The 16,524-nt window shown below is 42.1% G+C and overlaps 1 protein-coding gene across 5 annotated transcripts in view; it reads left to right on the top strand.

Annotated features, from left to right (window-relative positions):
• Positions 1 to 16,524, top strand: part of MYO1C (myosin IC) — a 567,598-nt gene that overhangs the window by 528,912 nt on the left and 22,162 nt on the right. For all 5 annotated transcript variants that reach the window (XM_053706236.1, XM_053706241.1, XM_053706239.1 and 2 more), the window contains 3 exons: positions 802 to 872; positions 13,145 to 13,242; positions 14,706 to 14,805. In XM_053706236.1, coding sequence (XP_053562211.1) covers positions 802 to 872; positions 13,145 to 13,242; positions 14,706 to 14,805 — 269 coding nt within the window. The remainder of the gene's footprint in view (positions 1 to 801; positions 873 to 13,144; positions 13,243 to 14,705; positions 14,806 to 16,524) is intronic.

Below are 16,524 nucleotides of genomic sequence, written 5' to 3' on the forward strand. Positions count from 1 at the left end.
AAAATTACATGCCCTATCTGAATCATAAAAGTTTATTTTGGACTAGACTGTCCCTTTCAGATTTTTTTTCAAAACCATCCTTAAACTCTTACATTCTTAAAAACCTGTATGTTATAATATATTGAGTACCTGGGCCTTACATATGCTTGAAAGCAGTGAGTATAATATATGGATAATGTTAACCACCTGTTTATATACTAGGGAGCATGGGGGATCCCTTCTACAAAATGTGAGTCTCATTTAATTAACTTTGTTTGAAGACTGAGGGCATTTGTTGTACTGCAGAGTGTTTGGTTTCATAAAATTTTAGATTTTGATGGCTAAAACAAACCAAAAGTCCCATTAGAACTAGTTTCTATATTGTAGGTACCAGTGGTATTAAAGGGACATAAAGTGCAAAAAGAAAATGCTCTGTTATGGCATTACTTTACCCCTGAAAAGGAGTTAAACAGTCATTGTCTTTGATTAGAAGTGCACTACTGGACCTAGTGGATCACATTGATAAGTCAGTGACAAGAGGGAATCTTTTGTAGCCACAAATCACCAGCTAGCTCCCAGTAGTGCATTGCTGCTCCTAAACCTACCTAGGTATGATTTTCATTAAAGTATATTTGATAATAGAATTAAATTGGATGAAATAAAATTTAAATAATGACATGCTCTGTCTGGATAAGGAAAGTTAATGCTGCAGTCACCTATATTTGTTGTCTCCATCAAAAAACTAAATGTTTAGTTGATTGCCACTGACTTTAGCTATCTATTTAGGATTTGCATGTCACTCATGTGCTATTTTATTTATAGGTATCTCTGTTAGCAGCCTGAGTGACAACCTGTTTGTTCTTCATGTGAAATGTGATGATAACAAGCAAAAGGTAACGTCTTCCTACTAATTATGTGCATAGAACAATTCATTAATCTGGTAATTAATCATAACTTGTATGTATTAAAATTATTATTATAAATTATAATAAGCAATAGTGGCCATTTCTATATATCATGGTAATATTCATGATATTTGGCTTTATTAAGTACTTAGGGCAAGAAAACTCCCCAGCCCTAGTTGGGGAGGGACATATTATAGGACTAACCAATGCATGGAGAAAAAAAAAGGAACAATTTCTCTTGCAAGGTGTATCCAGTCCACGGATTCATCCTTTACTTGTGGGATATTCTCATTCCCTACAGGAAGTGGCAAAGAGAGCACACAGCAGAGCTGTCCATATAGCTCCCCCTCTAGCTCCACCCCCCAGTCATTCTCTTTGCCGGCTCTAAGCACTAGGGTCTCTCTACGGGAGGGTAAAGTTAATGTGGTGTTAGAATTGTAGTTTTTATTATCTTCAATCAAAAGTTTATTTTAAATGGTACCGGTTTGTACTATTTACTCTCTAGCAGAAAAGTGATGAAGATTTCTGCTGAGAGGAAAATGATTTTAGCATGTTGTAACTAAAATCCACTGCTGTTCCCACACAGGACTGAGGAGTACCAGAAAACTTCAGTTGGGGGGAACGGTTTGCAGGGTAATCTGCAATGAGGTATGTTCAGTCATTTATTTCTAGACAAGACTGAGATAATGCTAGAAGAGACTGACAATATCCCCATGAGGGGAGGGTAAGCTATGTTCACAGACTTAGTAAGGAATTGAATGCTTACATAACAGGGCTAATTATGCTGGTTGACACTGATTCAGGGCAATTGATTGTTTTTTCAAGAAAAATATCGTTTGTAGACACTTTGAAAGTCCGTTTGGGGTTCTTTCTGGGGTTATTACCCACATGGCTGGTTTTTAGTTACTTAAGAGTGATTTACTAGGCCTCACAACTCCGGAGTAGAGTGGGAGGGGCCTAATTTTGCGCCTCAGATGCGCAGTTAGAATTGCAGAGAAGTTCATGCTGCTTCACATGGAGGGTCCTCTTAAAGGCACAGTAACGTTTTTTTCAAATTGTGTTTTTATTTGATTAAAGTGATTTCCAAGCCTGCTTGTATATATTACTAGTCTATTAAACATGTCTGACACTAAGGAAAATACTTGTTCAATGTGTTTAGAAGCCATGGTGGAACCCCCTCTCAGAATGTGTCCCACTTGTACTGATCTGTCTATACACTTTAAAGATCATATTGTTGCACTTAAAAATGTGGCCCAAGATGATTCTCAGACTGAAGGTAACGAGGGTAGCCCGTCTGCCTCTCCCCAAGTGTCACAACCAGTTAAGCCCGCGCAAGCGACGCCTAGTACCTCTAGTGCGTCTAACACTTTTACATTACAAGACTTAGTGGCAGTCATGGATAATTCTCTTACAGCCTTCTTATCTTAACTACCCATGTTACCCGCAAAGCGTGATAGCTCCGTTTTAAGAACAGATTATGAGCATTCTGACACTTTGGTAGCCGTATCCGATATACCCTCACAACGCTCTGAAGTGGGAGCGAGGGATTTGATGTTTGAGGGAGAAGTCTCTGATTCAGGAAGGGTTCCTCCTCAGACAGATTCAGATACATTGGCTTTTAAATTTAAACTAGAACACCTCCGCGTTTTGCTTAGGGAGGTATTAGCTACTCTGGATGACTGCGACCCTTTGGGGATCCCAGAGAAATTGTGTAAAATGGACAAGTACCTAGAGGTCCCTGTTTACATGGATACGTTTCCGATCCCTAAGAGGATTGCGGATATCGTTACTAGGGAGTGGGATAGACCAGGTGTTCCCTTTGCTCCCCCTCCTGTTTTTAAGAAAATGTTCCCCATACCTGACCCTGTGCGGGACTCGTGGCAGACGGTCCCTAAGGTGGAGGGGGCTATTTCTACACTTGCTAAACGCACAACCATACCAATTGAAGACAGTTGTGCTTTTAAAGACCCTATGGATAAGAAGTTAGAGGGTTTACTTAAGAAAATGTTTGTTCAACAAGGTTTTCTTCTCCAACCTATTGCCTGCATTATTCCTGTAACTACTGCAGCTGCTTTCTGGTTTGAGGCGATGGAAGACTCGCTCCAGACGGAGACCTCATATGAGGAATTTATGGATAGAATTAAGGCTCTAAAGCTAGCTAATTATTTTATCACAGACGCCGCTTTCCAAATAGCTAAGTTAGCGGCGAAAAATTCAGGTTTCGCCATTTTGGCGAGCAGGGCGCTATGGCTAAAGTCCTGGTCGGCCAATGTGTCGTCTAAATCCAAGCTTTTGAACATTCCTTTCAAAGGAAAGACCCTCTTCGGGCCTGAATTGAAAGAGATTATTTCAGATATCACTGGGGGAAAAGGCCATGCTCTCCCTCAGGACAAGCCCTTTAAGACAAAGAACAAAGCTAATTTTCGTTCCTTTAGCAATTTCAGGAACGGCCCCGCTTCATCCTCTCTGGCTGCAAAGCAAGAGGGTAACACTTCACAGCCCAAGGCAACCTGGAAACCTTACCAGGGCTGGAATAAGGGTAAACAGGCCAAAAAGCCTGCAGCTGCCACCAAGACAGCATGAAGGGGTAGCCCCCGATCCGGGACCGGATCTAGTAGGGGGCAGACTCTCTCTCTTTGCTCAGGCCTGGGCAAGAGATGTACACGATCCTTGGGCATTAGAGATTGTAGCCCAGGGATACCTTCTAGAATTCAAGGACTCTCCTCCAAGGGGAAGGTTCCACATTTCTCGTCTGTCCACAGACCAGACAAAGAAAGAGGCGTTTTTACACTGTGTAGAAGATTTACTTACAATGGGAGTGATCCACCCAGTTCCAATTGCAGAACAAGGACTGGGGTTTTACTCAAACCTGTTTGTGGTTCCCAAAAAAAGAAGTAACTTTCAGACCAATCTCAAAATTCTAAACAAATTCCTCAGAGTCCCATCATTCAAGATGGAGACCATTCGGACAATCTTACCAATGATCCAGGAGGGTCAATATATGACTACGGTGGATCTAAAGGATGCGTATCGGCATATTCCTATCCACAAAGATCACCAGTTTCTCAGGTTCACCTTTCTGGACAAGCATTATCAGTTTGTGGCTCTTCCTTTCGGGTTGGCCACTGCTCCCAGAATTTTCACAAAGGTGCTAGGGTCCCTCCTGGCGGTTCTAAGACCGCGGAGCATAACAGTGGTGCCTTACTTAGATGACATCTTAATTCAGGCGTCGACTTTCCAAAGAACCAAGTCTCACACGGAGATTGTATTGGCCTTTCTGAGGTCTCACGGGTGGAAGGTGAACGTAAAAAAGAGTTCTCTCTCCCCCATCACAAGAGTTCCTTTCCTAGGGACTCTAATAGACTCGATAGAAATTAAAATATTTCTGACGGAGGTCAGAAAATTTAAATTCTTAACTACTTGCCGAGTTCTAAATTCCATTCCCCGGCCATCTGTGGCTCAGTGCATGGAGACAATCGGATTAATGGTAGCGGCAATGGACATAGTCCCTTTTGCTCGGATACACCTCAGACCACTGCAACTATGCATGCTCAGACAGTGGAATGGGGACTATGCAGATTTGTCTCCTCAAATTCAGTTGGACCAGGAAACCAGAGATTCTCTTCTCTGGTGGTTGTCTCAGGATCACCTGTCTCAGGGAATATGTTTCCGCAGACCAGAGTGGATCATTGTAACGACCGACGCCAGTCTGTTAGGCTGGGGTGCGGTCTGAGACTCCCTGAAAGCTCAGGGTTTATGGTCTCGGGATGAAAAGCTTCTCCCGATAAACATTCTGGAACTGATGGCGATATTCAACGCTCTTCAGGCATGGCCTCAACTAGCTGCGGCCAAATTCATCAGATTTCAGTCGGACAACATCACGACTGTAGCTTACGTCAATCATCAGGGGGGAACAAAGAGTACCCTAGCGATGACGGAAGTAACCAAAATAATAAGGTGGGCGGAGGATCACTCCTGCCAGCTCTCAGCAATTCACATCCTAGGAGTAGACAACTGGGAGTCGGATTTCCTAAGTCGTCAGACTTTTCACCCGGGAGAGTGGGAACTCCACCCGGAGGTGTTTGCCCAGCTGACTCAGCTATGGGGCACTCCAGAGTTGGATCTGATGGCGTCCCGTCAGAACACCAAACTTCCTCTCTACGGGTCCAGGTCCCGGGACCCCAAGGCGGTATTGATAGATGCTCTAGCAGCGCCTTGGTCCTTCAATCTGGCTTATGTTTTTCCACCGTTTCCCCTTCTCCCTCGTCTGGTCGCCAGAATCAAGCAGGAGAAGGCTTTGGTGATTCTGATAGCGCCTGCGTGGCCACGCAGGACTTGGTATGCAGACCTAGTGGACATGTCATCTGTCCCACCATGGACACTGCCAATGAGGCAGGATCTTCTAATACAGGGTCCGTTCAAGCATCCAAATCTAGTTTCTCTACGTCGGACTGCTTGGAGATTGAACGCTTAATTCTATCAAAGCATGGTTTCTCTGAGTCAGTTATAGATACTCTGATTCAGGCTAGAAAGCCTGTCACCAGGAAAATCTACCATAAGATATGGCGGAAATATCTTTGTTGGTGTGAATCCAAGGGTTACTCATGGAGTAAGATTAGGATTCCCAGGATATTGTCCTTTCTCCAAGAAGGATTGGAGAAAGGATTGTCAGCTAGTTCCTTAAAAGGACAAATATCTGCTTTGTCTATCCTGTTACACAAGCGTCTGGCAGAAGTACCAGACGTTCAAGCGTTTGCTCAGGCTTTAGTCAGAATTAAGCCTGTCTATAAACCTGTGGCTCCGCCATAGAGTTTGAATCTAGTTCTTTCAGTTCTTCAAGGGGTTCCTTTTGAACCTTTACATTCCATAGACATTAAGTTGTTATCTTGGAAAGTTTTGTTTTTGGTAGCTATCTCTTCTGCTCGAAGAGTTTCAGAATTATCTGCCTTACAGTGTGATTCACCTTACCTGGTGTTCCACGCAGATAAGGTAGTTTTGCGTACCAAGCCTGGTTTCTCTTGTTAAGTGTATTCAGTCCACGGGTCATCCATTACTTATGGGATTATATCTCCTTCCCAACAGGAAGTTGCAAGAGGATCACCCAAGCAGAGCTGCTATATAGCTCCTCCCCTCACATGTCATATCCAGTCATTCTCTTGCAACTCAACTAGATAGGTCGTTGTGAGAGGTCTGTGGTGTTTTTTATACTTAGTTTATTTCTTCAATCAAAAGTTTGTTATTTTAAATGGCACCGGAGTGTGCTGTTTGTTCTCAGGCAGTATTTAGAAGAAGAATCTGCCTGCGTTTTCTATGATCTTAGCAGAAGTAACTAAGATCCACTGGCTGTTCTCGCACATTCTGAGGAGTGGGGTAACTTTCAGAAAGGGAATAGCATGTGGGGAATCCTGCAAACAAGGTATGTGCAGTAAATTATTTTTCTAAGGAATAGAATTGACTAAGAAAATACTGCTGATACCGATGTAATGTAAGTACAGCCTTAAATGCAGCAGCGACTGGTATCAGGCTGATGAATGTATTTACAATAAGTAATTTTCTAAGGAATGGAATTTGACTAAGAAAATACTGTTAATACTGAAGTATTGTATAAGCCTTAACAGCAGTAGAAGCGACTGGTAGCAGGCTTATTAATAACACTACCTAACTTTTAAAGTGTATGTTTAAAACGTTTACTGGCATGTTATTCGTTTTTTGTGAGGTACTTTGGTGATAAATCTTTTGGGGCATGATTTTCCACATGGCTGTTGTTTATTTCTATATAGAAACGATTAACTAAGGTTTCCCACTGTTGTAATAGGAGTGGGAGGAGCCTATTTTAGCGCTTTCTTGCGCAGTAAAAATGCAGTTTCAGTCTTCCTGCTTCTTCCTCCTTGATCCAGAACGTCTCTAGAGAGCTCAGGGGTCTTCAAAAGTCATTTTGAGGGAGGTAATCAGTCACAGCAGACCTGTGATAGTGTGTTTGACTGTGATAAAAACGTTAATTGTTAAATTGATTATCCGTTTTTGGGTATTAAGGGGTTAATCATCCATTTGCTAGTGGGTGCAATACTTTTCTAACTTAATACATTTACTGTGAAAATTTGGTTGCTATAACTGATTTGGTTCATTGTTATTTCAACTGTGACGTTTTTTTGTGCTTCTTAAAGGCGCAGTAGCGTTTTTTATATTGCTTGTAAATTTATTTGAAAGGATTTTCCAAGCTTGCTAGTCTCATTGCGAGTCTGTTTAAATATGTCTGACACAGATGAATCTGTTTGTTCACTATGTTTGAAGGCCAATGTGGAGCACCACAGAAATATGTGTACTAAATGTATTGATGTCACTTTGAATAAAAGTCAATCTATATCTGTAAAGAAATTATCACCAGACAACGAGGGGGAAGTTATGCCGACTAACTCTCCTCACGTGTCAGTACCTTCGCCTCCCGCTCAGGAGGCGCGTGATATTGTGGCGCCAAGTGCATCAGAGAGGCCCATACAAATCACTTTGCAAGACATGGCTGCTGTTATGACAGAGGTATTATCTAAATTGCCTGAATTAAGAGGCAAGTGCGATAGCTCTGGGTTAAGGACAGAGCGCGCTGATGATGTGAGAGCCATGTCTGATACTGCGTCACAATTTGCAGAACATGAGGACGGAGAGCTTCATTCTGTGGGTGACAGATCTGATCCAGGGAGACCGGATTCAGAGATTTCTAATTTTAAATTTAAGCTTGAGAACATCCGCGTATTGCTAGGGGAGGTATTAGCGGCTCTGAATGATTGTAACACGGTTGCAATTCCAGAGAAAGTATGTAGGTTGGATAGATACTTTGTGGTACCGGTGTGTACTGACGTTTTTCCTATACCTAAAAGGCTTACAGAAATTATTAGCAAGGAGTGGGATAGACCCGGTGTGCCCTTTTCCCCACCTCCGATATTTAGAAAAATGTTCCCAATAGACGCCACCACACGATACTTATGGCAGACGGTCCCTAAGGTGGAGGGAGCAGTTTCTTTTTCGGATCCAATGGATAAAAAATTAGAAGGTTACCTTAAGAAAATGTTTGTTCAACAAGGTTTTATCTTACAGCCCCTTGCATGCATTGCGCCTGTCACTGCTGCTGCAGCATTCTGGTTTGAGTCTCTGGAAGAGGCCATTCGCACAGCTCCATTGGATGAGATTATGGCCAAGCTTAAAGCACTTAAGCTAGCTAATGCATTTGTTTCTGATGCCGTTGTACATTTGACCAAACTAACGGCTAAGAACTCCGGATTCGCCATCCAGGCGCGCAGAGCGCTATGGCTTAAATCCTGGTCAGCTGACGTGACTTCTAAATCTAAATTGCTTAATATTCCTTTCAAAGGGCAGACCTTATTCGGGCCCGGCTTGAAAGAAATTATTGCTGACATTACTGGGGGTAAGGGTCATACTCTTCCTCAGGACAGGGCCAAGTCAAAGGCCAAACAGTCTAATTTTCGTGCCTTTCGTAACTTCAAGGCAGGAGCAGCATCAACTTCCTCCGCTCCAAAACAGGAAGGACCTGTTGCTCGTTATAGACAGGGCTGGAAAACTAACCAGTCCTGGAACAAGGGCAAGCAGGCCAGAAAGCCTTCTTCTGCCCCTAAGACAGCATGAAGAGAGGGCCCCCTATCCGGAAACGGATCTAGTGGGGGGCAGACTATCTCTCTTCGCCCAGGCTTGGGCAAGAGATGTCCAGGATCCCTGGGCGTTGGAGATCATATCTCAGGGATATCTTCTGGACTTCAAAGCATCTCCTCCACAAGGGAGATTTCATCTTTCAAGGTTATCAGCAAACCAAATAAAGAAAGAGGCATTTCTACGCTGTGTGCAAGACCTCTTAGTAATGGGGTGATCCACCCAGTTCCGCGGACGGAACAAGGTCAAGGGTTTTACTCGAATCTGTTTGTGGTTCCCAAGAAAGAGGGAACCTTCAGGCCAATCTTGGACCTAAAAATCTTAAACAAATTCCTAACAGTTCCATCATTCAAAATGGAAACTATTCGAACCATCCTACCCATGATCCAAGAGGGTCAATACATGACCACGGTAGACTTAAAGGATGCCTACCTTCATATACCGATTCATAAAGATCATTATCGGTACCTAAGATTTGCCTTTCTAGACAGGCATTACCAGTTTGTAGCTCTTCCCTTCGGGTTGGCTACGGCCCCGAGAATCTTTACAAAGGTTCTGGGCTCACTTCTGGCGGTTCTAAGACCGCGAGGCATAGCGGTGGCTCCGTATCTAGACGACATCCTGATACAGGCGTCAAGCTTTCAAATGGTCAAGTCTCATACAGAGATAGTTCTGGCATTTCTGAGGTCGCATGGGTGGAAAGTGAACGTGGAAAAGAGTTCTCTATCACCACTCACAAGAGTCTCCTTTCTAGGGACTCTTATAGATTCTGTAGAGATGAAAATTTACCTGACGGAGTCCAGGTTATCAAAGCTTCTAAATGCTTGCCGTTTCCTTCATTCCATTCCACGCCCGTCAGTGGCTAAGTGCATGGAAGTAATCGGCTTAATGGTAGCGGCAATGGACATAGTGCCATTTGCGCGCCTGCATCTCAGACCGCTGCAATTATGCATGCTAAGTCAGTGGAATGGGGATTATTCAGATTTGTCCCCTCTGCTAAGTCTGGACCAAGAGACCAGAGATTCTCTTCTCTGGTGGCTTTCTCGGGTCCATCTGTCCAAGGGTATGACCTTTCGCAGGCCAGATTGGACGATTATAACAATAGATGCCAGCCTTCTAGGTTGGGGCGCAGTCTGGAACTCCCTGAAGGCTCAGGGATTATGGACTCAGGAGGAGAAACTCCTCCCAATATATATTCTGGAGTTGAGAGCAATACTCAATGCTCTTCTAGCTTGGCCTCAGTTAGCAACTCTGAGGTTCATCAGATTTCAGTCGGACAACATCACGACTGTGGCTTACATCAACCATCAAGGGGGAACCAGGAGTTCCCTAGCAATGTTGGAAGTCTCAAAGATAATTCGCTGGGCAGAGTCTCACTCTTGCCATCTGTCAGCGATCTACATCCCAGGCGTGGAGAACTGGGAGGCGGATTTTCTAAGTCGCCAGACTTTTCATCCGGGGGAGTGGGAACTTCACCCGGAGGTCTTCACTCAACTGATTAATCGTTGGGGCAAACCAGATCTGGATCTCATGGCGTCTCGCCAGAACGCCAAGCTTCCTTGTTACGGATCCAGATCCAGGGACCCGGGAGCGGTGCTGATAGATGCTCTGACAGCCCCTTGGGTCTTCAACATGGCTTATGTGTTTCCACCATTTCCGATGCTTCCTCGACTGATTGCCAAGATCAAACAGGAGAGAGCATTGGTGATTCTGATAGCGCCTGCGTGGCCACGCAGGACCTGGTATGCAGACCTAGTGGACATGTCGTCCTGTCCACCATGGTCTCTGCCTCTGAGGCAGGACCTTCTAATTCAGGGTCCTTTCAATCATCCAAATCAAATTTCTCTGAGGCTGACTGCATGGAGATTGAACGCTTGATTCTATCAAAGCGTGGCTTCTCGGAGTCGGTTATTGATACCTTAATACAGGCTTGGAAACCTGTTACCAGAAAAATTTACCATAAGATATGGCGTAAATATTTATACTGGTGCGAATCTAAGAGTTACTCATGGAGTAAGGTTAGGATTCCTAGGATATTGTCTTTTCTACAAGAGGGTTTAGAAAAGGGCTTATCTGCTAGTTTGTTAAAGGGACAGATTTCTGCTCTGTCTATTCTTCTACACAAACGTCTGGCAGAAGTTCCAGACGTTCAGGCTTTTTGTCAGGCTTTGGCTAGGATTAAGCCTGTGTTTAAGACTGTTGCTCCGCCGTGGAGTTTAAACTTAGTTCTTAAAGTTCTTCAAGGTGTTCCGTTTGAACCCCTTCATTCCATTGATATTAAGCTGTTATCTTGGAAAGTTCTGTTTTTGATGGCTATTTCCTCTGCTCGAAGAGTCTCTGAGTTATCTGCCTTACATTGTGATTCTCCTTATCTGATTTTCCATTCAGACAAGGTAGTTCTGCGTACTAAACCTGGGTTCTTACCTAAGGTAGTTTCTAACAGGAATATCAATCAAGAGATTGTTGTTCCATCACTGTGTCCTAACCCTTCTTCAAAGAAGGAACGACTCTTGCATAATCTGGACGTAGTCCGTGCCCTGAAGTTCTATTTGCAGGCAACTAAAGATTTTCGTCAAACTTCTTCACTGTTTGTCGTTTACTCTGGACAGAGGAGAGGTCAAAAAGCTTCGGCTACCTCTCTCTCCTTTTGGCTTCGTAGCATAATACGCTTAGCCTATGAGACTGCTGGACAGCAGCCTCCTGAAAAAATTACAGCTCATTCCACTAGAGCTGTGGCTTCCACTTGGGCCTTTAAGAATGAGGCCTCTGTTGAACAGATTTGCAAGGCTGCAACTTGGTCTTCACTTCACACTTTTTCAAAATTTTACAAATTTGACACTTTTGCTTCTTCAGGGGCTGTTTTTGGGAGAAAGGTTCTACAGGCAGTGGTTCCTTCCGTTTAAAGTTCCTGCCTTGTCCCTCCCATCATCCGTGTACTTTAGCTTTGGTATTGGTATCCCATAAGTAATGGATGACCCGTGGACTGACTACACTTAACAAGAGAAAACATAATTTATGCTTACCTGATAAATTTATTTCTCTTGTAGTGTATTCAGTCCACGGCCCGCCCTGTCTTTTAAGGCAGATCTAAATTTTAATTCAAACTACAGTCACCACTGCACCCTATGGTTTCTCCTTTCTTGTCTTGTTTCGGTCGAATGACTGGATATGACATGTGAGGGGAGGAGCTATATAGCAGATCTGCTTGGGTGATCCTCTTGCAACTTCCTGTTGGGAAGGAGATATAATCCCATAAGTAATGGATGACCCGTGGACTGAATACACTACAAGAGAAATAAATTTATCAGGTAAGCATAAATTATGTTTTTCTTCCTAAAGTGGTTTCTAACAAGAATATTAACCATGAAATAGTTGTTCCTTCTCTGTGTCCTAATCCATCTTCGAAGAAGGAACGTCTTTTACACAATCTTGATGTAGTTCGTGCTTTAAAGTTCTATTTACAAGCAACTAAGGATTTCAGACAAACATCTTCCTTGTTTGTTATCTATTCTGGTAAGAGGAGAGGTCAGAAAGCGACTGCTACCTCTCTCTCCTTTTGGCTGAAAAGCATCATCCGTTTGGCCTATGAGACTGCTGGCCAGCAGCCTCCTGAAAGAATTACTGCTCATTCTACCAGAGCAGTGGCTTCCACATGGGCTTTCAAAAATGAGGCTTCTGTTGAACAGATTTGTAAGGCAGCGACTTGGTCTTCACTGCATACTTTTGCCAAATTTTACAAATTCGATACTTTTGCTTATTCGGAGGCTATTTTTGGGAGAAAGGTTTTGAAAGCAGTGGTGCCTTCCGTTTAAGGTACCTGTCTTGTTCCCTCCCTTCATCCGTGTTTTAAAGCTTTGGTATTGGTATCCCACAAGTAAAGGATGAATCCGTGGACTGGATACACCTTGCAAGAGAAAACAGAATTTATGCTTACCTGATAAATTACTTTCTCTTGCGGTGTATCCAGTCCACGGCCCGCCCTGGCATTTAAGTCATGTAAAAAATTTTTTGTTTAAACTACAGTCACCACTGCACCCTATGGTTTCTCCTTTTTCTTCCTAACCTTTGGTCGAATGACTGGGGGGTGGAGCTAGAGGGGGAGCTATATGGACAGCTCTGCTGTGTGCTCTCTTTGCCACTTCCTGTAGGGAATGAGAATATCCCACAAGTAAAGGATGAATCCGTGGACTGGATACACCGCAAGAGAAAGTAATTTATCAGTTAAGCATAAATTCTGTTTTTCCCGAATCCTGGTATCATTCCTATAAATAAAGCCCTAATTGACATGGTTAGTAAATGTATAGTTTATGCAATTTCTTTTATTTGAAATCTTACCATGGGATTCATGTACATCATTGACAGGGACTAACTATGTTGAAAGTTGCTGGAATAATTGGGTTTCCTGTTTGCTAAACCGGTAATTATGTGCGCCCCCCCCCCATCCCGGGATCCTGCGTTCATAACACAAATATTTTAACAGTGTAAATAAACTCCATTATTTGGCTCGGTATTTAGACTTTTCTGTGTATTTTTTAATACTTTACAGAATTCTGCATGAGCATTCTGGGGCCTGTCTTAAGGTTTCACTGTGTTTTTATATTTAGGGAGATGTGGTGCTGCAGAGTGATCATGTGATCGAAACACTGACTAAAATTGCCATAATTGCTGAGAAAATCTACAATATCAACATTAATCAGGGCAGGTTAGTATACACCTTATATGCAACTTAATGTGAGAAATGTTCAATGTAGACAAATGTCTGACTTTATAACCTTATATATTAGTTATGTATGAGTGACATTTATAATGTATTGATTGCAGTTAACACTTTTTGTTTTAAAAATAATGTGACTACATGTAATCACATATAGGATTTATGCATTTGCATTTAGCCTGTCCTTTTTAACGCTGGTCATAACTTATAACTGTTACTAATGCAACATGTTTTATTCAAAATGCAACATGGCTAAACCGGCAGAAATTATAGGTCTGTTTTGAATTTAGAAATACACACACACTATGTGGCCAAAAGTATGTGGACCCATCTTACTAATTATTGTGTTCAGGTGTTCAAGTCACGCCCATTGCTAACAGGTGCAAATAATCCTGCACATAGCCAAAGAATATTTATAGACAAACATTGACATTACAGTGAGACATATTCAAGAGCTCAGTGACTTTAAATGTTGTGGTGCCAGTTTTTGAAATTTCTGCCCTGGTCAACTGTAAGTGCTATTATTGTAAAGTGTAAGTGTTTAGGAGCTACAACAGCCCAGCCACAAACGGGTAGATCATGCAAACTTACAGAGCGGTGCCGCCACGTTCTGAAGAGTCTAGTGGGTAAAAATCGCTTTCTGTTGCATCAGTTGCTACAGAGTTCCAAACTGCCTCTGTAAGGCACAAGAACTGTGGGTCTGGAGCTTTATGAAATGGGTTTCTAGAGCAGAGCAATTGTACACAAGCCTCACATCAACATGTGCAATGCTAAGCATCAGCTGGAGTGGTGTAAAGCATGTCACCTCAGGACTCTGGAGAAGTGGAATCGTGTTCTCTGGAGCGATAGATAGGTGTCTGGTGGATATTAGGAGAATGCTACCTACTAGACTTAATTATGTTATGGGGTTTGACTAGTTTGTTGTTCAGGAACTTGGGTGGCCTGCACAGAACATTGACCTCAACACCATTGGACACCTTTTGGATGAATTGTAACGCTGGTTGTGAGCCAGGTGTTCTTGTCTAACATCAATGCCTGACTTCACAAATGCTCACTTGGCTGAATGAGCACAAATTCCCACAGAAAGTTGTGGCTTTTATAGCCACACAGTGTATGTCAATGGGGTGCTCATGATTTTGTAATCGGATGTCCAACAACTTCATATAGGTGTGATGGTCAGGTGTCCACATACTTTTAGCTGTATAGTCTGTGTACCTATTAAGAGAGATTGAGTAGATATATTTATTGTGCCTTTTCTAGATCATTACAATAATAGTTAAGCCATTTATAAAAAAAAATAGTTTGTGTAATGCTCTATTTTATTATAAAGAGTTGGTAATGTGACATTGGCCTTAATTGATAGCTTTAAAAGCAGTATTTATTAGTATGTGACCAGTTATGTGTATATGTATCTTATGTGCATAGAAACAAAATGTTACTGTTCCATTTAGCATCAAGTTTACAGTCGGCCAAGGTAAAGAAGGCATCATTGACTTCACATCAGGCTCAGAATTACTCATAGCCAAAGCCAAGAATGGGCACCTGTCTGTGGTGAGTATGCTATTCACTCTATGTGCTGCAGGTCACTAAAGTTGTGCTGACACTCATAGTATTCAATCATTTGAAAAATCTAATTTTATTATTTAGTGACTTTGTACAAAATACCAAGTAATAGACAGCATCCGTATCCCTTTCCTTATGAATTCTAACAAATAAAATTATCAGCCTTTCTGCTTGTCAGTCTTTAATATTCACTGTACAGAAGCCATTGCTCAAGCTTAAAAGGAAAGTCAACATTAAACTCATGATTCAGATAGAACATGAAATTAAAAAAACTTTGCAATTTACATCTATTTAATTTACTTCATTCTCTTGGTATCCTTTTTTACAAGCATATCTAGGTAGGCTTAGGAGCATCAGTGAACTACTGGGAGCTGCTGATTGGTAGCTGTACATATGTCCCTTTTGTCATTGGCTCACCCAGTGTTTTAATCTAGCTCCCAGTAGTGCACAGAGAGAATGAAGCAAATTTAATAATAGATGTAAATTGGAAAGTTGTTTAAAATTGTATGTTCTGAATAATGAAAAAAACATTTTGGGTTTCATGTCCTCTTTAAAGGACCATTCAATACAGTAGAATTGCATATTTAACAAGTGCATTCTAAAAAGACAATGCAATAAAACTTGCTTTGAATTTCCAATAAGCAGTAGATATTTTGACAAATGTTTATTTTTTCCTGTATCCCCTTGTATCATGTGACAGTCATTAGCCAATCACAGACTAGTATACGTATACCCAGCGAATTTGTGCACATGCTCAGTAGGAGTGTGTATATAAAAAGACTGCACAATAAGATAATGGAAGTAAATTGGAAAGTCTCTTAAAATTGCATGCTCTGTCTGAATCATGAAAGTTAATTTTTTACTTTTAGTGTCCCTTTTAAGACTTTCAAAAATGACTATTTTATTATGGCAATTAGTTTGACTAGACTGCTCCCAGAGTCGGTTGTTGCAATAGATGTATCGTTGGAGCTAATGCTGCATAGGACTGTTCAGTAACACGTTGGTCCATCCAAGTCATCACTGAAAGGGCAATCAGACTTAAATCCATCATATAATGTATGTATTCTCTCTCTAGCTCCCCCTAGAGTGGGTTTAGTACATACTGGTGTTGTTTGCATGACTGTTACATTCTGTACAATGATTTAGTTAAAGGGACAGTCTACACCATTTTATGGTTTTAAAAGATAGATAATCCCTTTTTCTTTCCTATGACATGGAGAGTCCACAACATCATTCCAATTACTAGTGGGATATTCAACTCCTGGCCAGCAGGAGGAGGCAAAGAGCACCCAGCAAAAGCTGTTAAGTGTAACTGCCTTACCCATAACCCCCAGTCATTCTCTTTGCCTTTGTCAATGAAGGATGTGCGAAGTTGGTGCCTGGGCTATGCTGTGTCCATTGTCGATCACTTTAGTAAGAGTAATGGTGGCTATTAGCAGTTAGAAAGCGGTGAGGTTGTCTGTGCTTTAGTTTTAACATTATTGCTACCCCTTTGATAGAAAGCCAGAGTTAGTTACTCTGCTCTTTCTGTTTCTACAGGTCCTGTTGGTGGTCAAGTGAGGCTATCAGACCTGCAGCTGCTGTGCCTGCTCTACAGCAGAGTTTTCCTGGGGTTAAGTGCTTTGATTTATATTTCTTAGCTGGCAGAAGGATTGGGATAGACATAGTGGGACCTGATACCTACTACCCTCGGAAGGTATTTTTTTT

The sequence above is a fragment of the Bombina bombina genome, chromosome 3 (assembly GCF_027579735.1).
Source record: "Bombina bombina isolate aBomBom1 chromosome 3, aBomBom1.pri, whole genome shotgun sequence".
Lineage (NCBI taxonomy): Eukaryota > Metazoa > Chordata > Amphibia > Anura > Bombinatoridae > Bombina > Bombina bombina.